General features: G+C 44.1%; 1 protein-coding gene and 1 long non-coding RNA gene across 2 annotated transcripts; one reads left to right on the forward strand and one right to left on the reverse strand.

Moving 5' to 3' along the window:
* Nucleotides 1–13,114: 13,114 nt before the first annotated feature.
* Nucleotides 13,115–25,408, reverse strand: LOC144695745 (uncharacterized). The gene is made up of 2 exons (XR_013580008.1): nucleotides 25,108–25,408; nucleotides 13,115–13,794 (listed from the first exon to the last, which is right to left on the reverse strand). It is a non-coding gene; the product is annotated as an uncharacterized LOC144695745 (long non-coding RNA).
* Nucleotides 13,601–22,624, forward strand: LOC144695744 (RNA-binding protein 4B-like). Its single transcript, XM_078566715.1, has 3 exons — nucleotides 13,601–13,729; nucleotides 18,554–18,860; nucleotides 21,974–22,624. Exons 1-3 carry the CDS (start codon nucleotides 13,625–13,627, stop codon nucleotides 22,522–22,524), a joined length of 963 nt encoding a protein of 320 aa, XP_078422841.1. The 5' UTR covers nucleotides 13,601–13,624; the 3' UTR covers nucleotides 22,525–22,624.
* Nucleotides 25,409–27,810: the final 2,402 nt, after the last annotated feature.

A 27,810-nucleotide genomic window follows, 5' to 3' on the forward strand; every position in this document is an offset into this window, starting at 1 on the left:
TTGTATGGCACTACCACCGTGCTAAATGGGATAGATTTCGAACAGATCTAGCAACTCAAGACTGAGCATCCAGGAGGTGCTGTGGGCCATCAGCAGCAGCAGAACTGTACTCGGACGCAATCTGTAACCTCATGGCCTGGCATATCCTCCAGTCTACCATTACTATCAAGCCAGGGGATCAACCCTGGTTCAATGAAGAGTGCAGGAGGGCATGCCAGGAGCAGCACCAGGCATACCTAAAAATGAGGAGTCAACCTGGTGAAGCAATAGCACAGGACTACTTGCATGGTAAGCAGCATAAGCAGCAAGTGATAGACAGAGCTAAGTGACCCCACAACCAATGGATCAGATCTAAGCTCTGCAGTACTGCCACATCCAGTCGTGAATGGCAGTGGACAATTAAACAACTCATTGGAGAAGAGGATTCCACAAACATTCCCATCCTCAATGATGGAGGAGTCCTGCACATCAGTGCAAAAGATAACGCTGAAGCATTTGCAAAAATCTTCAGCCAGAAGTGCTGAGTGGATGATCCATCTTAGCCTTCTCTGGAGGTCCCCAGCATCACAGATGCCAGTCTTCAACCAATTTGATTCACTCCAACACGATATCAAGAAATGGCTGAAGGCATTGGATACTGCAAAGGCTATGGCCCCTGACAATACTCCAGCAATAGTACTGAAGATTGTGCTCCAGAACTTGCTGCGCCCGTGACCAAGCTGTTCCAGTACAGCTACAACAACGGCATCTACCTGGCTATGCGGAAAATTGCCCAGGTATGTCCTGTACACAAAAAGCAGGACAAGTCGAACCCGGACAATTACCGCCCCATCAGTCTACTCTCAATCATCAGTAAAGTGTTGGAAGGGGTCATCAACAGTGCTATCAAGCGTCACTTGCTTAGCAATAAACTGCTCACTGATGTCCAGTTTGGGTTCCACCAGGGCCACTCAGCTCATGACCTCATTACAGCCTTGGTTCAAGCGTGGACAAAAGAGCTAAACTCCCGAGGTGAGGTGAGAGTGACTGCCCTTGACATCAAGGTAGCATTTGACTGAGTGTGGTGTCAAGGAGCCTGAGCAAAACTGGAGTCAATGGGAATCAGAGGGAAACTCTCCACTGATTGGAGTCATACCTAGCACAAAGGAAGATGGTTGTGATTGTTGGAGGTCAGTCATCTCAGCTCCTCAGGACATCACTGCAGGAGTTCCTCAGAGTAGTGTTCTCGGCCCAAATATCTTCAGCTGCTTCTTCAATGATCTTCCTTCCATCATAAGGTCAGAAGTTGAGATGTTCGCTGATGAGTGCGCGATGTTGAGCACCATTCGTGACTCATCAGATACTGAAGCAGTCCATGTCCAAATGCAGCAAGACCTGGACAATATCCAGGCTTGGGCTGACAAGTGCTAGGCAATGATCATCTCCAACATGAGAGAATCCAACTATCGCCCCTTGATGTTCAATGGCATTACCATCATGGAATCCCCCGCTATCAACGTCCTGGGGGTTACCATTGACCAGAAACTGAACTGGACTAGCCATATAAATACTGTGGCTACAAGAGCAGGTCAGAAGCTAGGAATCGTGCAACAAGTAACCCACCTCCTGTCTCCCGAAAGCATGTCCACCATCTACAAGGCACAAGTGAGGAGTGTGATGGAATACTCCCCACTTGCCTGGATGAGTGCAGCTCCCACAACACTCAAGAAGCTTGACACCACCCTGGAGAAAGCAGCCCGCTTGATTGGCACCACATCCACAAACATTCACTCCCTTCACCACCGATGCACAATAGCAGCAGTGTGTGCCATCTACAAGATGCACTGCAGGAATTCACCAAGGCTCCTTCGACAGCACTTTCCAAACTCACGACCACTACCATCAAGAAGGACAAGGGAAGCAGACATGGGAACTCGCCACCTGCAAGTTCCTCTCCAAGTCACTCACCATCCTGGCTTGGAAATATATCGCTGTCCCTTCACTGTCACTAGGTCAAAATCCTGGAACTCCCTTCCTAACAGCACTGTGGGTGTACCTACACCAAATGGACTGCAGTGGTTCAAGAAGGCAGCTCACCCCACCTTCTCAAGGACAATTAGGGGTGAACAATATATTCTGGCCCAGTTAGCAAAGCCCACTTTCCATGAATGAATATTTTTTTAAAATTCCCATGTAGGAGAAAGGTGGGATAAACAGAGCTCTCTGAATAATGAAATAGAGCAGATAAATCAGAAAAAGAGTTTGCATGAAACATCAGGTTGATAACACAACTGAACCTGACTGAACATAGAAAGTTCAGATGGGAAGTGAAAATAAGCAACAAAGAGAGTATGAAAAGATAAAATCAAAATGCTGCAGATGCTGGAAATCTGAAATAAAAGCTGGAAATGCTGAAAATGCTGGAGAGTATAACAGATTGGCTGCCAACATAAAAGGGAATACAAAAGTCATGCGATGACATGTAAATCATTAAACAGTAGGAAAAGGGGAGGTAGGGCTGATTAAGGCCCTAAAAGAGGATTTAAGCATGGAGGTAGAGGGCATGACTGCAGTACTAAGTGACTATCTGTAGAGAGAAAAAGAACATTTCAGGTCAATGACCTTTCATCTGAAAGGTCATTGACCTGAAATATTAACTTTGGTTCTCTCCACAGGTGCTCCCTGACCTGCTGACTATTTTTAGCATGTGTTGTTTGTATTTTAGATTTCCAGCATACACAGCATTTTGCTTTTGTATTAACTGACTACTTTGCATCTGTCTTTAAAAAGGAAAAAAATACTTCCAAATTTATGGTGAAGGAGGATGTAATTGAAATACTAGATAGGCTAAAAAGTGATAAAGAGGAGACATTAGAAAGGCTGACTGTACTTAAAGTTGAAATGTCACAGGAACCAGAGTAGTTGCATATAAGGATACTGAGGGAAGGAGTTGTGGAAATTGCATGGCACTGGCTGTAATCTTCCAATCCTGCTTAGATACAGGGGCCGTGCCACAGGCCTGGAGAATTTCAAATATCAGGCCCTTGTAAAAAGGGGTGTAAGGACAAACCTGGCATCTATGTGCCTGCCAGTTCAACCTTGGTGGTGGGAAAGCTTTTAGAAAAGATAATCTGGGACATAATTCATAGCCACTTGGACAAATATGAATTAATTGAGGAAAGCCAGCATGGATTTGTTAGGAGCAGATCAGGTTTAATTAATTTGATGGTGTTTTTCGATGAAGTAATGATGGTAATGATGTGTGTGTGATGTACATGGAATCCCAAAAGGTGTTTAATAAAGTGCCACATAACAGGTCTGTCAGCAAAATTAACGCCCATGGAATAAAAGGGACAGCGGCAGCATGGATATGAAGTTGGTTGAGTGATAGGAAACAGAGTAGCAGTGAATGGTTGTTTTTCGGACTGGAGGAAGCGATATAGTGGGGTTCTTAAGGGGTTGTTATTAGGACCACTGCTTTTCATGATCTATATTGATGGCCTATACTTGACTTTGCAGGGCACAGTTTCAAATTTTGCAGCTAACAAAACTTGGAAGTATTGTGAACTGTGATGATAATACTAATAGGCTTCAAGTGGACATCAACATGCAGCTGGAATTGAAGGATACATGGCAGATGAAATATATTGCAGAGAAGTGTGATGTGATGCATGTTGGTAGGAAGAATGAGGGAAGGCAATATGTAATAAAGGATACAAATCTAAACGGCGTGCAGGACCATGTGACATGGGGGTATACGTATTGTTACGAATGCAGGACTTTACAAGATGGTCATGTTTTCAAATGTCTCTTGTTACTTAAGTTAAAACAGAATGTCCTAGATAGGGATAATAGTGATCGTACTAACTCTGCCTGGAGGAAGGCACATTTGACCCAAATCAAAACCAATTGAAAATCAAGTGATAGTTTTCACACTTTGACACAGGATGAGGGTAGCTGTTTTTTGGACACAGAGGCAGAGAGAGAGAGAGAGAGAGACAAAGAAATTACTGCTGTCGGGGAGAAGAAGCAGCTCCTGCTGGTAAGAGCAGGGTGAACTATTTTTGTGTTAGCAACTAATAAGAATTCTTGTAAAAGTTGGTTCTCTGTTCAAAAGGAAGGGAACAGGACTGATGGAACTTTTGGAAATTTAAGGAACAAGGAGTTGCTGAGGTGGGCCTTGCTAGTGGAAATCTGTTCCACAATACTCAGACTGAGTGGAACGATTTTCGAAGCATATCAGAAGATTCAACCTGGCATGGGAGGCAGAAATGAGCCTGCTGGAAGCTAGGAGTAACTTGGAGCTTAATCTTGTATTGTTACTCATCTCCCAGAAGCATAGTGTGAAGTGAAAAATGTTCTGTATGGCATATTTTGATTGAGTTGTTTAGTTAATGCGAAAATATCTTCTCTTTAGTTTGGTGTATGAGTTGCCAGTTCAGGAACATTTGAGCTGTATTGATTTGATTTGTTTGTTACAGTAAAAGTCTTAAAATGTGAACCTGTCCATCGGTGAGTTCAGTCAGTCACTGGAAAATTCAACTTTTAAAAAAATATTGTCGGCCTCTATGGGGATGGTAACAGTTTCTGGAATTTATGAATAGAGGCATAGAGTACAAAAGAGAGGAAGTTATGGTGAAACTATAAAAGCACTAGTTCATCCTCAACAGGAGCATTGTGTCCAATTTTGGGCAGTGCACTTTTGGAAGGATGTGAAGGTATTGGAGATAATACAGAAAAGATTTATGCGAATGATTACAGGGATGAATGACTTCATTTATGTGAATAGATTGGCAAGTGGGGCTGTTCTCTTTAGAGAAGTGAAGATTGAGAGAAGGTTTGATAGAGGCAAAATCTTGAAGGATCTGAACAGGGTAGATAGGGAAAATCTGTTCCTATTGGCAGAAGGGTCAAGGGCTAAAGGAAACCAATTTAAGGTGATTGACAAATAACCAGAGGTGACATGAGGAAAACCTTTTTAATGTAGTGAGTGGTTAGCATCTGGAATGCACTGCCTGAGAGTGGAGGCAGATTCAATTGCACCTTTCAAAAGAGAATGAGATAATTATCAAAAGTGAAAAAGTTTGCAGAGCTATGGGGAGAAAGCAGGGGAATGGGACGAGCGGGGTAGATCTTTTAGAGAGCCAGCACAGCCCTACAGGCTAAATGTGCTGTAACCATTCTATGATTCTGTGATCATATTAACAGAAATGAATGCAGGTCCACTGTCCAAAACCTGGCACCCTCAGGACCAAGACAGTGCCAGATTTTGGATTTTCTTTGATTTTGGTTACCCAATGAATTGAAGCTGCTGGTCTCTAAAGGAAGATCCACATTTTTTACATATTTATTTATGTGACGATTGGTGTAAACAAATGTAAAACAGATTTAAGCAGCTGAGCCTGCACGAAATCTCTACATAGCCATTATAAAGTGTGATGCTCTGCTGCATTGTTGGCTTAAGCGTTCCCACACTGCCTTTTGGCTTATGTTGCAGAGATCCCTGTAGCTGTTTGAAAGGAGCCTAAAAGCTGAGGACAGTGGTGACATTCATAATCAGATGCAGTAGAGCAATTATTAAATGGACAGTTATTAAACAGACAGGGTAAATTATATAAATATTGTAAATGTTGAGTGGCGCCTAGAGAGAAAAATGTCTGGTGTTTGGACAATTCTGGTTTTCAGAAAGCTGGATTTGGGGTACTGTACCTGTAGTGTACACAGTGAGAAACTATTTCCGCTGGTTGGGGAGTTTAAGACTTGGGGATACATAGCCTAAAAATTAGAGTTGGTCCTTTCAGAAGTGAAGTTAAGAAACAGTTCATCATGCAAATGGGAGTAGAAGTTTGCAACTCTCTTCAGCAGATGGCTGATGCTTGATAAATTGTTTATTTTAAATCTAAGATGGATGGAGATTTTTGTTATCAAAAGTTATCAAGGAATATGGGGCGAGGGTGGATGTGTGAAGCTAAGTCACAGATCAGCCATTATTTTGTTGAATGGCGGAACAAGCACAAGAGAACAAGTGGCCTTCTCATGTTCCGATGTCCTGAAAGCTTATGTGACAACTTGCTTGTACATATCATGGATTTATAATCAGGTTCATTCTGACTTGTCAATTTTGTTGGGGTGGGGGCATGGAGTGGAGGCGTGGAGTGGAGGTGTGGAGTAGAGGACATGGTTGTCAGATTTTTTATAATGTGGGTAAACTTTGATAGTTTTCCAGGTTATCAAATGTGGTTTGATGGATCAATTCCAGCTGCCTCCATTAGCAAGTAAAATCAACATGGGCCAGTTACTACTTCATGTGCCACTTCTATCCAGCCCTTTTGCTCTCTCTGCTTCCCTTTGAAAGGTACTCTTCCTAACTTCCCTGTCTGTTTCATCTCTATCCCTGCCCCTTTCATAGCTTCCATTTCCCTCTCGACCAGCAATGCTCTGCTCAGTGTCATGCTTAGCTCTATTGCTTTAACTGGAAGTGAATCTCACTGCTGCATATTCTTGTTCTCACCATAATTCCTGCCTACGGCACACAATGGTAAATATGACCAATCTGCACTGATTTTTGTCACCAAAACCTAATAAGCCATCTCTAAGACCACCTATTTCCATCTCTGAATTATTGCTCGACTTTGCCCTGTCTCAGTGGCCAGCATTTTCGGCTCGGCAAGCGGGGGCGGGGCCCACTCACTGAGGTGTAAAATGACACCGGGTGATGTCGGGCATGCGTCCCGACGTCATCGCGCGTCATTTGGATTTTCAGTTTGGCGGGTGCACAGCCGAGTCGGCTTCACGCCCACCAAACTGCCAAAGGCCTATTAAGGTCTGTTAAAAACTAATTGAACTAATAAATTGAAATGCCCATCCAACCTTAACGTTGGTGGGCAGGCAAAAAACCCAGGTGGCCTTCGCATTTTTCATGAAACCTCATCCACGGGCGGGATGAGGTCTCATGAAGTGGTTAAAAATTGAATAAAATTTTTTTTAAATTTCATTGACATGTCCCAGCTCATGAGGGGGCATGTTTGAAATTTTAAAAAATTATCTTTATTTAGATGTTTAAAACTTAAACTAATCTTCCTGAGGCACTTTTGTGCCTCAGGGAGCTTTCTGCGCTCTTTTGCACGCATGCACAAAAGAGCGCAGGCCCCAACTCAGGGAACCGCAACCCCCACCCCCTGGCCTGCACAGGGAGCGCTCAGTGCTTCCGGGGGCGTGTCATGCTGGGCGGGCCTTAATTGGCCTGCCCACGTAAAATGGCAGCATGGACCCGATCGGGGGCGCTGATCGGGTTCGTGCCCACTCCCGCCCGTCCCCGCATAACCCCCCCAATGGGGGGAAAATTCTCCCCAGCATCTCTGTTGTGGAAACCTTCACTCATGCCTTAATTTCTTCTAGACTCAACTATTCTAATGCACTCCTGGCTTGTCTCCCACCTTCAACCTCCTGTAAACTTGAGGTCATCCAAAGCTTGGCTGCCTGTGTATTGGCTCACAGGAAATTCCATTTCCCTATTACCTGCGTGTTCGCTGACTTACATTGGCTCTTGGTCAAGCAACCATGTCGTTGCCACTCCCTATCTCTATAATCGCCTCTAGCCCTACAACCCTCTGAGATATCTACATTTCTCTAATTCTGGTCTCTTGTGCATCCCAAATTTTTGTGCTTCCAATTGCCTGGGGCCCAAGCTTTCAATTCCCTCCCGACACCTCTCTGCCTCTCTATTTCACATTTCTCCTTGAACTCACTTCTTAAAACATTTCATTGGAGGCGGTTCAGAGAAGGTTCACTAGATGGATTCCAAAGATGCAGGGCTTGTCTTATGAGGAGAGATTGAGCAGTTTAGGCCTATACTCGCTACAGTTTAGAAGGATGCGAGGAGATCTAATTGAGGTATATAAGATACTAAAGGGGATCGACAAAGTAGATGTGGAGTGGATGTTTCCCCTTGTGGGGCATTCTAGAATGAGAGGCCATAGTTTTAGGCTAAGGGGTGGTAGATTTAAATCAGAGATGAGGAGGAATTACTTTTCTCAAAGGGTCGTGAATCTGTGAAATTCACTACCTCAGAGTGCAGATGCCGGGACGATGAATAAGTTTAAGGAGGGGATAGACAGATTTTTAATTAGTAATGGGTTGAAAGGTTATGGGGAGAGGGCAGGAAATTGGAGTTGAGGCCGAAATGAGATCAGCCATGATCGTATTGAATGGCGGGGCAGGTTCGAGGGGCTGAATTGCCTACTCCTGCTCCTAGTTCATATGTAAAACCTACCTCTTTGGCTTAGCTTTTGGTCATCTGACTTGATATCTTGTTAAGGAGAGGAAAGGGACAATTCAAACTGCTGTCATGAGAGTATAATAATTTTCATAATATATTTCCGGTTCATTGTAAAGTAAGTTTATGGGGGTTGTGTTTTTCTGTCTTTGTGTGTGATTTAATTACATTTTGTAGCCAAGCAGGCTACAAGTTGAAGTTATCAAAAGAAGTAAGGTGCAGAAGTGTCTTTAATATGCTAATGAGTAAACATGGTTGGGGTCTTAGCATATAAGGTGTAAAGGGAATTTGCATTTTAAGATAGACGAGGGGGATTTGAATTTCAGAGGTTAATGAGAATATTTGTAACATGAAAAGATTTATATGATAAGAAAGGTAAAGTTTCAAGGACATTTGGACGCAATGGAATTTACATTTTATAAAGGGAGAAACATATATAAAGGAGAATGAGGCTATGTGTCAGAGGAAGGCATTGTAAGATCTAACAGAAGGGTGTGAAGCCTCCAGTAGTTGTGCATTAAGCCTGTTATCTACATAAACCCAAGTTGGAGGGAGCCATTTTGAATTCCACTGTCCAGGGCATTGTTAATTTGCTGCATCTGTTTTAAATCTAAAATCTATTTTTGGACTGTTGCTTTAAAGGGGGTGTAACTGGGAGCCAGGTTAATTAGGGATTTTAGGAGTTCTTTTAGTAGTAATTTGGAGACCTATTTATGTGCTTGAAATCTTTTCTTTTGTTAATAAATATTTAAATTTTTAGTTGTTAAAAAATTTCTAAAGTCTTGAAGGACTTAGTACTACAGAATTCAGTGCACACATCTCGAAATAAATACAAATTGCAAAACCGTTGTGTTAGTGGAATTGAGTTTCCCTTGTGGATTCAATCCACCTGGCATACAACATCTGTCACGTCATAACACTGTATTGATTTCCTCTTACTGTAAGCAGAAGGTGTTTTGAATTAGTTCTTAAAGAAAAAGCAATGGTGTATTTCCCGAACCCTTCAAGTTTTGTGATCCAATTTTACTAATAATCCACAGAAACTCGAGTTCAGATTAACTCAGAAGGTTAGTTTCTTGTACACATTCAAAATGTGCGGAAGGGGTGTCTGCAACATGACACTCCACATAATCACACAGTACAGGGAGGGGGAGGGAAATAGAGAAAAGGAGTTTTACAGTATGAAGATCACAGAAAAATGAATATCGATTTACGTGAGTTCCAGAGCCCAATAAAGAACTCTTTCATGTAGGCGTTTGAGTTTGGCTAGCTGAAGTTGTAGAATGCACTTTTCAGTTGATGCTGATGCCGCAAGATGAAGTAGGCACTCAGAGATTGAGTCAGTTCTGTCGGCGATGGTACAAAATTTTCCAGCAGAGTCAGGTTAGATGGGCATGGTGTTCTACCTGGAGGAGCCTGCTTCTTTGTAGCTTATCAATTGGATGTTAAAACAGCAGACTGGCTGTGTTGCTCACAGATGCAATGTTAAAACTGTCCAAAAGGCCAGAGGTTGGGTTCATGTGACATGGCTTTTTAATGGTTAATTGTAGCTTAACAATTAGTTTCTGTGTTCCTGGCCAGGATTCTATTGTTCCTCCTTAAGAGGGAGATGACTTGGTGATTAGCATCTCTTCCAAGTAATGAGTTTTGTTTCTTCTCCTTTGTGATAGTTCAGGGTGGGGGAGCCAGTTTGTCTGTACTTCCTCTCCTTTTGATGATTACAAGGGATTTGTACAGTGAAGTGTGAAGTTCCAGAAACTAAGAAAATATTATTTTGTTCTTAAAACTGCTAGGGATAACTCCCAGGCAGTGGGCCAGCCCCGTGATCAGGTGACTTGTAGCAGCCACCTTAATTTTCTTTGTTCAGCAGAAAAGTTCAGTTTAAAATAAAATAGCAGCAAGGATAAAATTTTTAAATATACAGAGTTGGGTTTCTTTCCATGCCATAGGAACCCAACAATCTCCTTATGTGGCTTGGTGCCATACATGGTTTTAAAATGCTTTTGTGAAGCACCTTGGGAAGCTTCGTTATGTTAAAGGCGTTTTATAAATACAAATTGTTGTTATAGGCACTCTGGGAGTTTAAAACATTCAGCCTAGATTTGTCCAGTTAGGTTTTTGCTCCAACCTGAGTATTGAAACAGCTCTTTTTTTTATTCGTTCATGGGATGTGGGCTTTGTTGGCTGGGCCAGCATTTATTGCCCATTCCTCGAAGGTGGTTGTGAGCTGCCTTCTTGAATCGCTGCAGGCCATGTGGTGTAGGTACACCCACAATGCTGTTAAGAAGGGAGTTCCAGGATTTTGACCCCACGAGAGTGAAGGAACAGCGATATATTTCCAAATCAGGATGGTGAGTGGCTTGGAGGGGAATTTTCATGTGGTTTTGTTCCCATGTGTCTGCTGCCCTTATCCTTCTAGATGGTAGTGGTTGTGGGTTTGGATGGTGCAGCTGAAGGAGCCTTGGTGAATTCCTGCAGTGCATCTTGTTGATGGCACACACTGCTGCTACTGTACATCGGTGGTGGAAGGAGTGAATGTTTGTGGATGTGGTGCCAATCAAGCGAGCTGCCTTCTCCAGGACGGTGTCAAGCTTCTTGAGTGTTGTGAGAGCTGCAGTCATCCAGGCAAGTGATGAGTATTCCATTGCACTCTTCACTTGTGCCTTGTGGATGGTGGACAGGCTCTGGGGAGTCAGGACGTGAGTTACTCATCACACAATTCCTAGCCTCTGACCTGCTCTTGTAGCCACAGTATTCATATGGCTAGTCCAGTTCAGTTTCTGGTCAATGGTAAACCCCAGGATGTTGATAGCGGGGGATTCAGTGATGGTAATGCCATTGAACATCAAGGGGCGATGGTTAGATTCCCTCTTATTGGAGATGGTCATTGCCTAACACTTGTGTGATACGAATGTTACTTGTCATTTGTCAGCCCAAGCCTGGATATTGTCCAGGTCTTGCAGTATTTGGACATGTTCAGTATCTGACGAGTCGCGAATGGTGCTGAGCATTGTGCAATCACCAGGGAACATCCCCACTTCTGACCTTATGATGGAAGGATGGTCATTGATGAAGCAGCTGAAGATGTTTGGGCCGAGGACACTTCCCTGAGGAACACCTGCAGTGATGTCCTGGAGCTGAAATGACTGACCTCCTACAACACAACCATTTTCTTTGTGTTGGGTATGACTCCAACCAGCGGAGAGTTTTCCCCCTGATTTCTATTGCCTCCAGTTTTGCTAGGGTACCTTGATGCCACACTCGGTCAAATGCTGCCTTGATGTCAAGAGCAGTCACTCAGACCTCATCAAAGTCACATTTGCTACCCGAAGGGACTGTGGCCATGGTTAACTATCCCTCCTCATCCATCTTGACTTGTCTGCATCCTTTTATATGATTGACCACACTAGCCTCCTTCAACACCTCGCTTCTGCTGTCCAGTTAGGTAGGCCTGCTCTTGCTTGGTTCCATTCCTATGCATACAGGGATAGCTAGAAATTCTACTTCAATGGCTTCTCTTTATGGATTATTATCTCTGATGTTCAACAAGGGTGCATACTTTGATTCCTACTATTTCTGATCTAGATGCTGCCCCTAACTGGTCATCCAAAAACATAATTTCAGATTCCACATGTATGCTGACAAGACCCAGCTCTATCACACATCACCTTTCTTGATTCCCCCAATGCCTCTGATCTGTCATGTTGCTCTCCTGAAATTTAGTATTAGATAAGTAGAACTTTCATTCAGTTAAGCACTAGAAAGACTAAAGTCATCGTCTTTGGTCCCTGCTGAAATCTCTGTTCCCTGACCATCAACTTCACCCTACTCCCTGGCAAATCTGAGGCTGAACAAGACCATTAGCAACATTGAAATCCTATTTGATTCTCAGCTAAGCATCTGACTTCAGATTCTCTCAATCACCAAGGACACCTATTTTAACCCGAAGAACGTAGCCCATTTCTGCTCCTGCCTCAGCTCATCTATTGCTGAAACATCATCTAAGCCTTTGTTAACTTTAGATTCAAATATTCCAATGTTCTCCAATACAGCCTCCAGTCTGCACCCTCCTTAAAGTTGAGTTCATCCAAAACTATGTTTGCCACTACCCATCCCATTCATCCGTCAACATTGTGCTTGCTAATCTATAATGGCTCCTGAAGCAGCAACTTCATGATTTGAAAATTCTCATCCTTGTTTTCAATTTGCTTTATGGCCTCACCACCATCTATCTTTTTAATCTCCTCCAGCCCTACACATATCTGAGATTTCTAAGTTCATCCAATTCTGGCCTTTTGTGCAACCCTATTTTAATTGCTCTACTATTGGTGACTTAGGCCTGAACTCTGGAAATCTCGGTCTAAACATCTCTGCCTCTCCACCTCTCTCCCTCACTACTTTTAAGACACTCCTTAAAACCTGTCTCTTTGACCAAGCTTTTGGTCACATGCCTTATGTATTGCATAGGTGGGAATGCTGGATCATTCCAGCAGACAGGATTGCGTAAAGCAATGCTCCAACATTCCATGGGGTAGGGTTTTCAAACAGCAGCACCTGGAGCTGGTCCACAGAGCTGTTGAGGGATCATTATGGGGACAGGGGGCAGCACGTAGAATGGGATTGTGATCAATAGGTCAGTGTACCATTGCAGTTTGCAGCTTGACACAGGCAGTCATTGAGAATGATGCTCGCTGACTGGAGGGGGTGTTCATTCTGGCTGCATGCTGTTCCTTGTTTGTCTAGACCCTGGAGAAGGAGCACGCAGTGTCTGCTTGTATGCTTAATGCCTTGTGGCTGGTAGGCACTGCAGGGATTGCAGTGTGTGGCATTGACCCAATTTAATTTGCTAAGAGTCATCTGTTTTATTTGTAATTTGGATGTTTATTGTTTGTGCCACTTCAAATGAATTTTTGGTTTGGGCTGATGACTCTGGGTCAAACCAGTATCATCATTGACAATTACGAAGGATGGAAAATGGAAGATATTTTAGCGAAAGTACCGGCACCGAATGGGATTGCGGGCGGGGTTACACCGATTTGGTCACCAGCCAATCAGCTTCACGTTTCTCTGACTCCTTGCCAATTGGTTGCAAGATTTTTCTGAATCACAGCCAACTGGCTTTAAGATTCTCCAGCAGTCAGCGAATCAGCTGAGAAAGTATCTGACTTTCAGCCAATAAACTGTAAGATTCTTTGATTGACATCTGCTCCCTGTTCGCGTTGTTATTGACGATCAGTAATCGAAGAACGGAGAGCAGCCAATTGAAACGGAGGGAAGGCTGTGCCGCGGTCGCCATTTTGAAAGGCTGGATAGGGGCTCTGCGGCTTTATACCCGTCCCTAACCTGGGCCGAGCTACCCACGGCGAGGGCATGGTGAAGCTTTTCGTGGGGAAGCTGCCCCCGGAGGTGCGGCGGGATGAGGTCCAACCGCTGTTCGAGCAGTTCGGCAGAGTCAGTGAATGCGATTTAGTGAAGGTGAGATTAAAAACAGAAAGTGTTGGGGCCGGGGGGCTGGGGAATCTCAGCAGGTCTTTCAGCATCTGCAGAGAGAGAATCAGAGGTAACATTTCGAGTCTGTTTCGGAACTAGTGAAAGTAGGAATGGGAAGAATGACAGAAGGGAAAGAAAGAGATGAGTACAGAGAGATGGAGGGAGGGTGACAGGAGATGAGACAAGAGGGATGGGAGGGAGAGTGACAAAGGTGATGGGGAGAGAAAGAGAGGAATGTGAAAAAGATGGAGGGAGAGTGACAGGAGGCGGGGCGACGGGAGAGTGACAGGAGGCGGGGCGACGGGAGAGTGACAGGAGGCGGGGCGACGGGAGAGTGACAGGAGGCGGGGCGACGGGAGAGTGACAGGAGGCGGGGCGACGGGAGAGTGACAGGAGGCGGGGCGACGGGAGAGTGACAGGAGGCGGGGCGACGGGAGAGTGACAGGAGGCGGGGCGACGGGAGAGTGACAGGAGGCGGGGCGACGGGAGAGTGACAGGAGGCGGGGCGACGGGAGAGTGACAGGAGGCGGGGCGACGGGAGAGTGACAGGAGGCGGGGCGACGGGAGAGTGACAGGAGGCGGGGCGACGGGAGAGTGACAGGAGGCGGGGAGAAAAAGAGGGATGGGCGAGAGACAGCGAGATGGGGAGAGAGGGAGGAATGGGAGAGAGATGGAGGAGAGTGAAAGATGTAGAGAGAAAGAGAAGGGTGGGCGAAAGATGGAGGGAGAGTGATAAGAGATTGGGAGAGAAAGAGGGAAAGGAATGGGAGAGTGACAGGGAGATTGCGATGGAGGGAGAGGAAGGGAACAAAAAGACAATAGAGTTGGGGGAGAGTGACGGGAGGTGGGGGGAGAGTGACGGGAGGTGGGGGGAGAGTGACGGGAGGTGGGGGGAGAGTGACAAGATGAGGAGAGGGATGGGAGCGAGATGGAGGGAGAGTGACAAGATGAGGAGAGGGATGGGAGTGAGATGGAGGGAGAGTGACAGGAGCTGGGGAGAAAAAGAGGGATGGGCGAGAGATGGGAGACAATAGAGTTGGGGGAGAGTGATGGGAGATGAGGGCCTGAGAGATGGAGGGAGAATAATGGGAATGTGACAGGAGATAGGCACAGAGAGAGGAATGGGAAAGAGATGGGGGGAAGAATGATAGGCATCATATGGGGGTGCAGAATGGGGGAGAGTTGGAGGGAGGAGGTGGCGTGAGAGAAGATTAGGTGAGATGGAGGGTGAGGGAACTGGGGGTCAGAAAGTAGGAATGAGAGAGACATTGGGGAAGAAGGGGACCTGAGAGCAGAATGGAAGTGATGGAGGCAGAGGGACAGGGAAAGGTGGGTAGGGCATAGGGAAATAAATGGGACCGAAATGGAGGGAGAGTGATAACATATATATCATTAAAATGAAGTTGAGGCACTGGAGAGGGTGCAGAGAAGATGTACAAGGAAGATACCAGATAGTCACCAAGAAATTCAATCGGAAATTCAGAAGAACCTTTACCCAAAGAGTGGTGTGAATATGGAACTCTTTTTAATGAAAGGAGTTGTTGAAAGTGAATAGTGCAGATGCATTTAAGTTGAAGCTGGATAAGCATATGAAGGAGAAAGGAATAGATGGTTACAATGATAAATTTAGAAGTGGAAAGATTGGAGGTGGCTCGAGTGGAGCATAGATACTCGAATGGACTGTTGGGCCGACTAGCCTATTTCTGTGCTGTATTTCCTATGTGTTACGGTGGTAGGGTTGCCAATCCTCTCGGAATGGCTGGGCGTACCCCGGAATCAGCCACAATCTCCGGGTAGCCAAATAAAGCATTCTGGGAACACATCAGCTCCTAGCAGTGGAAGCCAGACTGGCCGACAACCAATCACAGCCTGGGCTTGTACCACCTGACCTTCCTAACGTCAGGGACTGGCTGTCAGCCAATTACATTTTGGGCTCAGGTATCACGACCTTCCGTATGTCAGGAACTTACTCCCGCACCCACAGGAAAGCCTGACTTTGCGTTGGCAGAGGCCACTTGTTGGAAATATCTGAATGGCCTATGGTCCATATGGTCTGCACTGTAATCAGTTGAGATGATGCCCACTCACTGCAGTGCTGGAGGAAAGGGCGCTGGGTGCTGATCATGAGCCAAGGCTCGGCTGAGACTCGCTGGAATCTGGTATAGTGATTGTTGTAGTTCGCCTGAACAAAGCACCAGGAGACTCGGGTACAGGCTACGATTGTTTATTAATTATTCAAGAGTACGCAGGGAGAGACAGCCTTGGGCAGTTTAAGACTCTGCTCTGAAAGGTTACAAGTGTTTATTCCTTATATACACCTGTGGTCACGTACACATATTCTAATCTTGTCAATTTACAATCACATGCTTCTCCAGTCTCAGTTACTTGTTTCCCGTGTGTACATACATCAAGCATTGTTCTCATTTATGCAAGACCACCATATATTGCTGATTGTGCAGGAGCCTGGGCCTCCTTGATCCCAGCACCCACTCCCTGGCCTTGTTCTTTGTTTTACTAGCTTGCCTGTCTCATTTCTTATCCTGTCTAAAACACATCTGCTATCCCAGTTCTGCTTTTCTGCTTACAGTTCTGTTTTTACTGAAACACACTTCTAACAAAATAAAATTATTAAATTGTTAACCCTTTCAGTGATTAATTAGTGTTATTAGATTAATTAGTGTTATTAATATTCATCAGTGTCATATTGAATTGGTGGTGACCAGGTGGACTGTGGTACTCTGTGGATTTCTGTCCCCAAAACAAACTGTCAGGGGAAGGAATTGTTCAGACTCAATAGTGAAATTCCAAGACAGTTTCATTCCCTCTCAGTGTCACAGGCCTTTTTTCTAGTTTCACCTGCTCGCACCACACTGCCCGCTTTCTGTGACGTCACGGCTGCTGACGTCTCCTGGAATATGTCTGACAAGAGTTGACAACCCTATGTGGTGGACTGAGAGAAAGATGGGAGTGAGAATGATGAGGAGATGGGGTTAGAGAGAGAAATGGGAGAGAGATGGAAATTGGAACAGAGATGGATAGATGAGGTAGAGAAAGATGGAAGTACAGAGAAAAATGCCAAAACTTGAGAGGAGTGGCGAGGAGTTGTGGTGGGGGAACGGGGAAAGATAAGAGGATGGAGATACGAAGGGAAAAGATTGATACTGTGGCAAGAGGAGTGTGGGACATGAGGGGAATGGAGAGAGACTGTACAGGTTGGGGGGAGCAGACTGTGTGCAGGAGGTATTGGGATACAGGGAAGGTCTTAATGAGTCCGATTTACAGATCCACACAGCTCAACTGATTGATTCTTTCATTAGTTATCTACATGGGAGGGCTGTTGGCATACCCAGTCAACAAATTACAAATCCTCTGATTAACCTTGGGCAATGCTGCATCATTGACTATTGGATTATGAAGTCTCTTCAGTTAATCAAAGTATGTGGGTTTACCAACAGAAATGATTTTTGACACTGGACTCAAGAAGAACACTTGGTAAAGTCTAAAAATTTGGAACATCCTCCTCTTTCCTGTCTCCCCAACCTTGTATCAGTTTCATTCTTCTCCACCTCCCATATCTCTCTCTCCCTCCTTGCCTCCGCTCTTGCTTCTCAGCCCCTCCAGTTGCTCGCTTCTGCCTCCTCTTACCATTCTCTGCCTCATAGCTCTCTGTCAATCAGTTCCCCTGTATGTCTCAGTTCTCCACCACCTCTCTGCTTATATAATCTCTGCCTACTAGATTCCAGAACCGTTGGGGGCAGCTTAACTGCCTGGAGGTGGGCAACAGCAGCAGGATGGGACCCAGCATTGCAGGCAGAATTGAAGCCCTACCTGCCTGCCTGGGTCTGGTTGCAGCCAAAGACTATCCTTAGAAGGATTCTTCCCCTGCAGTGGTGGCCTGGCTGCTGTATCTATGTTTTTTTAAAGTTGCAAAAAATGTTGCTGTGAGGGCACTTCCATGTTGAAATTTCTTTTTGGTTACTTACCATCCATTGCAGTCCTTTGATTGGTGCTCCAGCTTCAAGAGCCTGTCTGTCAATCTTAATTAGAAAGGTGACCTGTCTCAATGCCAGTTAAGAGGGCAAATCCATGGAAATTCCAAAGAGTAACTGTTTCCCCTGAGGTTAGGTTCATGACCTAGAAACAATTCTGACTCCTGTTTCCTACTTCTGGAGGGGAAAATTCCAGTGCCCCCACGCGCCCCCCCCCCCACCCCCAGCGGAACACCTCTGTCCTGTGGACCAGGTTATTTTTATTCAGATTTCACAGGCATTCGAGATTGTCAGTTGTTAGGAAAGTTAGCACTTAGCTGACTTGAGTGCCTACTACTTACATACCTTTTCCTCTCTGTATTTTGATGGGTTGAAAATTTACTCAGCCTCCATAATCTGCTTTTGAAACAATCATAATTCTGGGTCAGATTGAGCTGAAGAAAGACATATTGTACCATCTACATGGTATAATATCTTAATTTAAAGCCTTATCATTGGGAATAACCAGCTTTTATAGCAAGAGACTGAAGCATTCAAGCTGCTTTTCTTTCCCAATGCCCCCAATCCTCTTCTTTGTGCACCTTTCTCGTCCACGTTTCCCTTGTATCACTTTCTCTTATTTGGTCAAAAAACTGGCTGACTTTTCAACTGACCCTTACCAAGATCTGTAGTAAATGCTTACTGCCCCAACACTGAACCTGGAACTCCCCTGGTTTGTACAACTCATATGTTCATTGTGCAAGGTATTTACCAATGAAGCTTTGGAAATAACTATAAACAAGAGATTAGGCCTAAACTGGTTTTCTTTCCTTTTCTTTAGGACTATGGCTTCGTGCACATGGAAGATGTGGAGGCAGCACAGAGAGCGATCTCCCACCTGAATAATTACAAGCTTCGGGGATTCTCCATTATTGTGGCTTTCAGCAAGAGCAAGATTATATCCTCCTCCAAGTTGCATGTCGCCAATGTTAGCTCCCGCTGCAGCAAGCAAGAGCTGAGCACTTTGTTTGGGAAATATGGACCAGTCGTCAAATGCAGGATTATAAAGAATGATGCCTTTGTGGAGATGGAAAGAGGGGAAGATGCCAAGGAAGCAATGAGAGCTCTTAGTGACACAGATTTCAAAGGTGAACTAACTGGGGGATGTGGTGGCTATGCAGTCTCTCCAGCAATGGGATTTTATTTTTCCTTGAGACATGTATTGTCAAAATGCTGACACTAATTTATTCTTTATCCTGTTCACTTTTTGTCATAGAATCTGCATTTCACCCCTTCTCCCGAAGATGGTAACATCTCCTGTACATAATACCAGGGATGCTGATAGCATTCAGTAGCACACTTATTTGGTTATTCTACATATGTGCACCTTGGCAGTCAGTATCAGTTGGCTATTTCGCTTTGGAATCAGTGTTGCAGCCTGAATATGTGCTTTCCTCTCTTGCACTCTTTGTAAAGGGTTGGGAGTTGCAATGAGGAACTGGTGCCTTTTCTGTATTTCTCTCCCATTCCAGCTGGTAGGAGCCCAGCTGTCACCTTCAGATCAACTAACTCAATGTAGATTGGGGATTGAAGCAGGGACCTTGACGGTTTGTAGGCGCCAGTGCCACACCACCACACCAAGTGGTGCATTTAGCTACTAAGACACATCCAGAACTTTTCACAGCAGAGTTTGCTTTCTGGAAGGTGCAAAATATTAGTTTAGGCTGACCACTTAGTCGTCTTACCTCACTTCAAGTGGTGATGTTTATAAGGAATTTAAAGATTGGGCCAAATGACGGCCAGTCAGCATAAATTTTGACATTATATTCCATCTGCCATGTTCTTGCCCACTCACTTAGCCTGTCTAAACCTCCTCTTTGCTTGCTCCTCGCAGCTCACATTCCTACCTAGTTTTGTGTCATCAGCAAACTAACAGAGTGTGGAATTGTACCCCAGTCAGAAAATTGAGAAAGTAGGGAAGATTAGTTAGTGCTATATGACTGATTGAGCTAAATGTTTAGGTAGTGGCATATGACTTTGGTATTGTGGTATACCTGTTAAATTGGCAGTTCCCCTTTCCCATTTTAATCAGACCAATGGTTTGCTGACTTGGCTAATTGTTCCCTGTAGCACATCTGTAGCAAGATTCTTTTCTTACCCCAGAATATGCAATTCTGATCTGAAGCAATGTTATTCAGGTATGATTTTTTGTAGCTGCTTTCAGTTGAGTAACATAGGGTCTGTATTGCGGTGCTCCAGAAATGTTTCCAAGTTTTTTTTGTGATGTTCAATGGTCCAGTTCCAAGTTTGTGAAACTGGTCAAGGCACCATACAGATGAGCGAATGACCTTGCTGTCCTGAAGGGAGTGGTGTATCTATTTTCCTTTGTTCGTCTACTTTGTCTACTTTACAGTATTGAACTGCTGGTTACTGAGGTAAGATTTTTACGGAGTGCTTTCTCTCTACCTGTGACATTGTGCAGTTTGCAATTAAGCCAGTGATTGAGGAGTGGTGCCTCCATTCCCCCATTCGGCTTGTATAAGCTTTAGCTTCAGGATGCACATGGTGTGATCAGTTTCAGACATTGACTCCTAGAATGACTTTACCAAGTTCAAAAGCATACAACAGGATATGAAGGTGTGACATGCATAATTTACAAGCCTTGGTTCGAATGATTGTAACTATAAGTATCAGTTCAGTGCTATCTACCACAATTTTCTGAAGAGCTCAATATTGTACTTGTCTGTGGATAAGCCCCACATGTTCAGGTCTTGTTAGACTTCGACATGCCATTTGCAAGGCTGTTGATTACCCTCTGATTAAAATGCAAATTCTAAGGCTTGAGATGGTTTAGTTTCCAACTTCTTTATTAAAATCCATTTTCATTGCGAAACCCATCAATGAAAAGATGATGAGATTTGAGACTCTTGTTTTACATAAGAAAGAACAGCAAAGTAGGCCACTTAGCCCCTTGACCCTGCTCTCCTTCCATGCCACCTTAGCTTATCATCAGCCTCAACTTCATTTTCCTGCCTGCTCTCTGTATCCCTTGCTTCCTTGGGAAAGCAAAAATCTGTCCACCTTAGCCTTAAATATATTCGACGATGGAGCATCCACAACCTTCCAGGGCAGAGAATTCTATATATTCACGACCCTTTGATTGACGAATTTTCTGCCCCTTCAGTTGTGAATTACCAGCCCTTTATCCTGAGACTGCCCCTGTGCTCTAGATCCCCCAATCAGGAGAAACAGTGGGTAGGATTTAGCGGCTCCGACACCGACGGGCATCTTTGTGGGTGGGACAAGAAAATTTGGAGAATCGTTGACTTTTAACGGCTCTCCAAATTTTCCTGTTGCGCCCGCGACAATGCCCACTGGTGTCGGGGCAGCAAAATCCCACTTAATGTCTACCCTGTCAAGCCCCTTCAGAATCTTGTATGTTTCATTGAGATCATCCCTCATTCTACTAAAGCCTAGAGATTCTAGGGCCAATGTATTCAGCGCCTCATCATAGGACAGTCCTCTCATTCCTGGACCCAGTGTAGTGTGCTTTCACTGTACCGCCTGCAATGCAAATAAATTCTTCCTTAGATATGGAGACCAAGACTACATTCCAGCTGTGGTCTCACCAAAACCCTATATAATTGTAGCAAGACTTTATTCTTGTACTCCAATCTCCTTGTAATAAAGGCCAACGCTCCATTTACCTTCCTAATTGCTTACTGCACCTACATGCTTTCTTTGTGTTCCTTTTGTGGGTACACACAAGCCCTTCTGACTTATCATGGAAAAAGTTAATGCAAAAATGTGACAACAGGAAAGAGACTTTGCACCCAGCAAATGTGCAATTCTTTGAAAGAGCTATCTATTCTAACTGGATTAATACCTGCATTTTTTTTTTAAAAGGTGAAGGAATGTCAAATAAATGGATTATTTTTCTGATGACATTGCCAATATTAATTTTGAGGCTCTCGCCGAACAGAGCGCCCTATCTGGGCCCCCTGCTTTCTATCCATAGCTGTCTGAAATCTGTGTTGTCTGGGATTTTGTAAATATAATCAGCAGCCCACATAGACTGAAAACTAAGACCTGAATTCTAGATGACAAACCTCTTTTTGAAAATAAAAGTCTATCATTCCTATTCTCGCTAGCTCTAGGATGGAGGCCAAAGTGTAAATAATAAAATTATAACCCGTAAGCAGATCCACCTGATACCATTAATTTGAATTGAGAAACTTTTCTTGCGCCTCCCTTTTTAAAGGCAAACGCATCTATGTCGAACTATCGAAGAGTAAAGGGTGGAAAGATCCCCGAACACATTGTCACAAGTGTGGTAAGGAGGGCCACTGGTCTGCAGACTGTCCGAAAAAGCGAGGTGATTTGGAAAATGGGTATTCCCGAGATCGCTCTGACCCTTACTCAGAGTCTCTGCGACCTGAATCACGACATGGAGAGCAATCGGTCTGTGGTATGGATCAGTTTGGGTTCATCGATTACTACGCGAGGTATCGGACACGTCCTTATGGGGCGACAGTAGAGCCCGATTCTGATCAGCAGGCACCTCAGCATACACATTTAAGTTCTCCCACAAGTGTCTTAGTCCACAGTGGTTTCGAGCATCAACATGTGGCTCCACAAAATGCTCAATACAGCCAGGAAAGGAGCCCTCTGCAGAGACCGCGCCAGCTACTTCCTCCAAGCAGCAGAGATGGTTTGGAGTGTCCACAACTTGCCCAATTTCCAACGTCCAGTCAATCATTTTATGAGCAGGCGAGTTCGGCCAATGACACTTGTGCAGACTCTGTATATTGATTCAGAGGTGAGTCAGGTTCTCTCCAAAGTTCCAGTGTAAAGTTGTTAGTAATTGTACTAATAAAGTTTTCCACTGCCTCCTGCAGGTGAGTTGTTAAAAGTCTTGACTATTTTCAATCTTTTAAAATTTTTTAGAATTCAGTACGCTCGATTGCACTCTTAAAGGCGCTGACACTTGCTGGGGTATGATTCAACAGGTGCCTCTGCTGCCTAGTACTTGCTTCACCTTCGATGCTAAACAGTGAGTGGTGACAGGATACCTAGTTGGAGAGTAGAACGATTGAATCTGATCCTGTTCTTGGCTGACATCCACACATTGGTTAGTTATCAGGTTTAGAACATTGGCCACAGATTCATACCGCTAAGTCAGCGACATGGAGTTCAGTTCTAGCGCTGCTTCCCCTGTTGTAGCTGGGGTCAGCTAACTCTGCCTAGACATGGGATGAAACTTGGATTTTCTTGATCCACTCCCTGGTACCAACTCCATCCGTCTCCCTGACAACTAACTGAGGCTGAACCAGACTGCAACCTTGGTATCATATTTGACCCTGGATAATATTTCATTCCATCAGAAAGACAGCCTATTTACATGGCCATACCTACACGCATCTCAGCCCCTGCCTCAACTCTTCAGCTGCTCAAAGCTCTCATCCATGCCTTTATTACCTTTAGCCTTGACTACCCTGACACACACCTGATAGGCCTCCCACGTTCTATCCTTCCTAATAACTTTGAGGTAATCCAAAACTTGGCTGCCCATGTCCCAACTCACCAAATCTTGTTAGATCACTATGCCTGTGTTCGCTGACCGATTTTGGCTCTTGGCTAGGCAACACCTCAATTTTAAAGTTCTGATCATATTTTCAAATTGCCCAAAGCCTCACCCCCTTCCGATCTGTGTAGCCTCCTCCAGCCCCACAGCTCTCAGATTTTTGTGCTCCTCTAATTCTGGCCTCTTGAGTATCTCTGATTTTTATCGCTTCAACTTTGTTTGCCATACTCAAGCCTCTGGGCCCTAAACTCTGGAAATTTCACCCTAAACTTCTCTGTATCTCTACCTCATTTTTCTCATTTAAGACACTCTTTAAAATCTACCTGTTTTAACAAGCTCTTGGTTACTTATCCTAATATCTCCTAAAGTTCGATGTCAAATTTTGTTTTCTGATGCTGTAGGGATTTTATCTGTTAAATCTGCTACATTTATTAGTACTTGTATTGGTTTATGTAGGCTGGCTTTACACTGGGCAATACAATTACCACTGAGTTTATCAATATCCTTCTTGGTATAATTTCTGTTTGGATAGCGGTAAAGGCCCTACAATTGACCTCAGTGTTTCCAGGATAAGGTGAGACGAACTAAATTAGCTGAGGTTCCTGCGCTGTCCAGTATATGAAAGTTAGGTGACAAAAGGATCAAGAGTGACCTCAGCTGTGACATTACCTGAAGCCAAATCTCATGCTGGCAATTGCTTCCTAGGCTCAGGTGAAGAAAGGCCCCATGTGAAGGTGTCAGGTGACTGCTACTGTTGGCTGAATCCCAGCAAAAAGTCAGCATCTTTGGGGGATGATGGGAAGAAACAGAAAAATAAATGGCTAGTACAAAGTCAGATTTAGCAGAAGATCAGACAGGTGATGTCCTTTAAATACCTTAGTCCAAAACGTCATCTTTGTTCTGCTTACAGGTTCAGATCTACAGCAGCTTGGACTCTCTGCCATGTGGTAAAGCCTTATGTTATAAATTGCACTGACTGTGTCTGATTGGGCACTTGGGTATCTGCTTTGAAAGACATGGGTTTGATAATAAAACTCAATCCTGAGGTTAACACTATGGTAGCTCAAAAGTTCTGGTTGCATTATCACCTTTAAAAATGTAATCGACCGTCAAATTTCAACGGTTTCTCTTTTAAAAAAAAAGCTTGAAGTAGGTTATTGGTTTGCAATTTCTGGAATTCTACGATGTCCACTTTGAGATGACTTTTGTTTTCTCTTCCAAAAGGAATTCTCTTTCCAACTTGTACCTGTTGGTTACCAAGTCAATATTGGTTAGGTGAAATTTCTTGTGTATGTGAAAGAGATGCATTGCTATACTTGAATACATATGCCAAAGGTAAACTGCTATGATAAGTCTGATCTGTGGTTTCAAGTGGCACAATGGTACCCGTTTTCATTAGGTTAAGAGTTGCTTTCATACTCTGGCCTGCACGGAAACTTGCATATTTATAGACTTTGGAACTTCGTGTACAAAACACAGTGCATGTCATAAAATTGTACATACATATGGTAAATGTAGAAATTAGCCAGATGATGTGCTTCACCAAGCCTGCTTCTCAATGCCATTCCATCCTGATTATAATGCAAAGATCATAAGAAATAGGAGCAGGAGGAGGCCATTTGGCCTTTTGAGTCTGATCTGTCATTCAGTAAGATCATGGCTGGTCTGATTGTGGCCCTGACTTCACTTTCCTACCTGCTCCCCCAATTGACTCCATTGCAGTTCAAAAATCTGTCAAAATCAGCCTTGAATATATTCAATGACCCAGCCTCCACTACTTACTGGGAAAGAGAATTCCAAAGACAAATTACCTTCTGATAGAAGAAATTGCTTCTCATCTCTGTCTTAAGTTGGAGACCCCTTTATTTTTGAAGTGTTTTTCCGATTCCTGTAGAGACCAAGAACTTTTAAAAAGAGATATGAATTTCTCAGTGACCAAATCAAAGGATCACAACAAGATTTTTGTTTTTTGTTTTGGATTTCCAGCATCCGCAGTTTTTTGTTTTTACCACAATCAACACGTCGATCATTCTGCTGATCCAATCACTCCGACGGGGTGGGACATCAATGATCAACTGCTCCTCCGGGTTCTGCGCAGGCCCTTGGGGACAGACTCTCACCCAATCGGAACTAGATTAACCATGCTGCAAGTGGTCCACGCGCCTGCGCACTGACAAGCGGCAGTGGGGGACACGTCCGCGGTGCCTGATGAGAATTGTAGTTCTTTGATGTGTGCAGCGGCGGTTGGCTCTTGGAGTTCGGGAGTTCAAATCTGAGAAAGCGCGAGACCGAGCGTTTGCCACGTGGGCGGGGCTGGAATTGGAGATGCGCATATGTAAATCCCAGCCCCGGGATCGCAGCTGTTTAACCCCCGGTACCTCATCCCCCCTCCTTCACTCCCTCCTTTACCCCCCCCCGCATTCCCTCCCCTTCACCCCTCCATTCCCTCATTCCCCCTCCTTCACTCCCCCCTTCTTTAAGGGGATATTTCAGAGGACTCAGAATAAGTACATTCCTACTATAAAGAAAAATTCTAAGGGGAGGACCCACCATCTGTGGTGAACTAAAGATGTTAAGGAAAGTATCAAACTTAAGGAAAAAGCATAAAATGAGTGACAGGACAGATGATCAGACAGAACATAAAGAACGGCCGAGAATGGCAAAAGGTTCATCAGGGGAAAGAAATTAGAGTATGAGAGAAAGCTAGCTAGAAATGTAAAAACGGATAACAAGAGTTTCTACAGGTATTTAAAAAGGAAAAGAGTAAGTAAAGTGAGTGTTGGTCCTCTAGAGCACGCCAGTGGGGAGTTAATAGTAGATAATAAGGAAATGGTGGAAGAAATGAACAAATATTTTGCTTCTGTGTTCACTATAGAGGATACAAAAAACATTCCAGTAATAGCTGTAAATCAGGAGGTGAACAGGAGAAAGGAACTTGGTGAAATTGAAATCACTGGGGAATTCACTGAGCAAACTGATCAAGCTGCAGGCTGGTAAGTCTCCAGGTCACGATGGACTACATCCTAGGGTCTTAAAAGAGGTTGGCTACTGAGGTAGTCAATGTGCTGGTGTTAATTTTCCAAAATTCGCTTGATTCTGGAAAGGTTCTATCGGACTGGAACGTAGCAAATATAACCCCTCTATGCAAGAAGGGAGAGAGGCAGAAAACAAGAAACTATAGGCCGGTTAGTTTGACATCTGTCATGGGGAAGTTATTCGAATCAATCATTAAGGAGGTTATAGCTGGACGCTTAGAAGGGCTCAAGGCAATCGGGAAAAGTCAGCATGGTTTTGTGAAAACAAAACCATGTTAAACCAATTTATTGGAGTTTTTTGAAGGAGTAACATGCGCAGTGGATAAAGGGGAGCCTGTAGACGTACTGTACTTGGATTTCCAGAAGGCATTTGATAAGGCGCCACATCAAAGGTCATCACAGAAAATAAAAGCGTGTGGTGTAGGGGGTAACATATTCGCATGGATAGAAGATTGGCTGGCTAGCAGAAAGCAAAGAGTATGCATAAGTGGGTCATTTTCTGATTCACAGGATGTGACAAGTGGAGTCCCATAGGGGTCTGTGCTGGGACCTCAACTTTTTACGATTTACATCAATGACTTAGATGAGGGTAGTGAAGACACGGTAGCTAAATTAGCAGATGACACAAAGACAGGTATGAAAGTATGTTGTGAAGAGGACATGTGGAGGTTGCAGATGGATATAGATAGGTTGAGTGGGCAAAGATCTGACAAATGGAGTTTAATGTGGGAAAATGTGAAGTTGTTCACTTGGCAGGAAGAGCAAAAAAGCAGAGTATTACTTAAATGGAGAACGGCTGCATAATTCTGAGGCGCAGAGGGATCTATATGTTCTAGTGCATGAATCACAAAAAGTTAGTATACAGGTACAGCAATTAATTAAGAAGGTTAATGGAATGTTATCCTTTATTACAAAAGGGATTGAACATAAAAATAAGGATGTTATGATTCAGTTATACAAGGCCCCGAATACTCCGTGCAAGTTTGCTCTCTTTATTTAAGGAAGGATGTAAATGCATTGGAGGTGATTCAAAGGAGGTTTACTAGATTGATACCCGAAATGAGTGGGTTGTCTTATGGGGAAAGGTTTGACAGACTAGGCTTGTTTCCACTGGAGTTTAGAAGAGTGAGGGGTGATTTAATTGAAGTATACGGATTCTGAACAGCCTTGACAAGGTAGATGTCGAAAGCATGTTTCCTCTTGTGGGTGAGTCCAGAACTAGGGGTCACCGTTTTAAAATTAGGGGTCGCCCTTTTATGACAGAGATGAAGAGAATTTTTTCTCTCAGGGTTGTGCGACTTTGGAACTCTGTGTCTCAGAAGGTGGTGGAGGTGGGGTCATTGAATATTTTTAAGGCAGAGATAGATAGATTCTTGCTAGGTAAGAGAATCAAAGGTTATCGGGTTAGATGGAAATGTGGAAATGAAAACACAAGAAGGTCAGCCATGATCTTATTGAATGGCGGAGCAGTATCGAGGG

This window comes from Cetorhinus maximus, chromosome 21, assembly GCF_964194155.1.
Source record: "Cetorhinus maximus chromosome 21, sCetMax3.hap1.1, whole genome shotgun sequence".
NCBI lineage: Eukaryota > Metazoa > Chordata > Chondrichthyes > Lamniformes > Cetorhinidae > Cetorhinus > Cetorhinus maximus.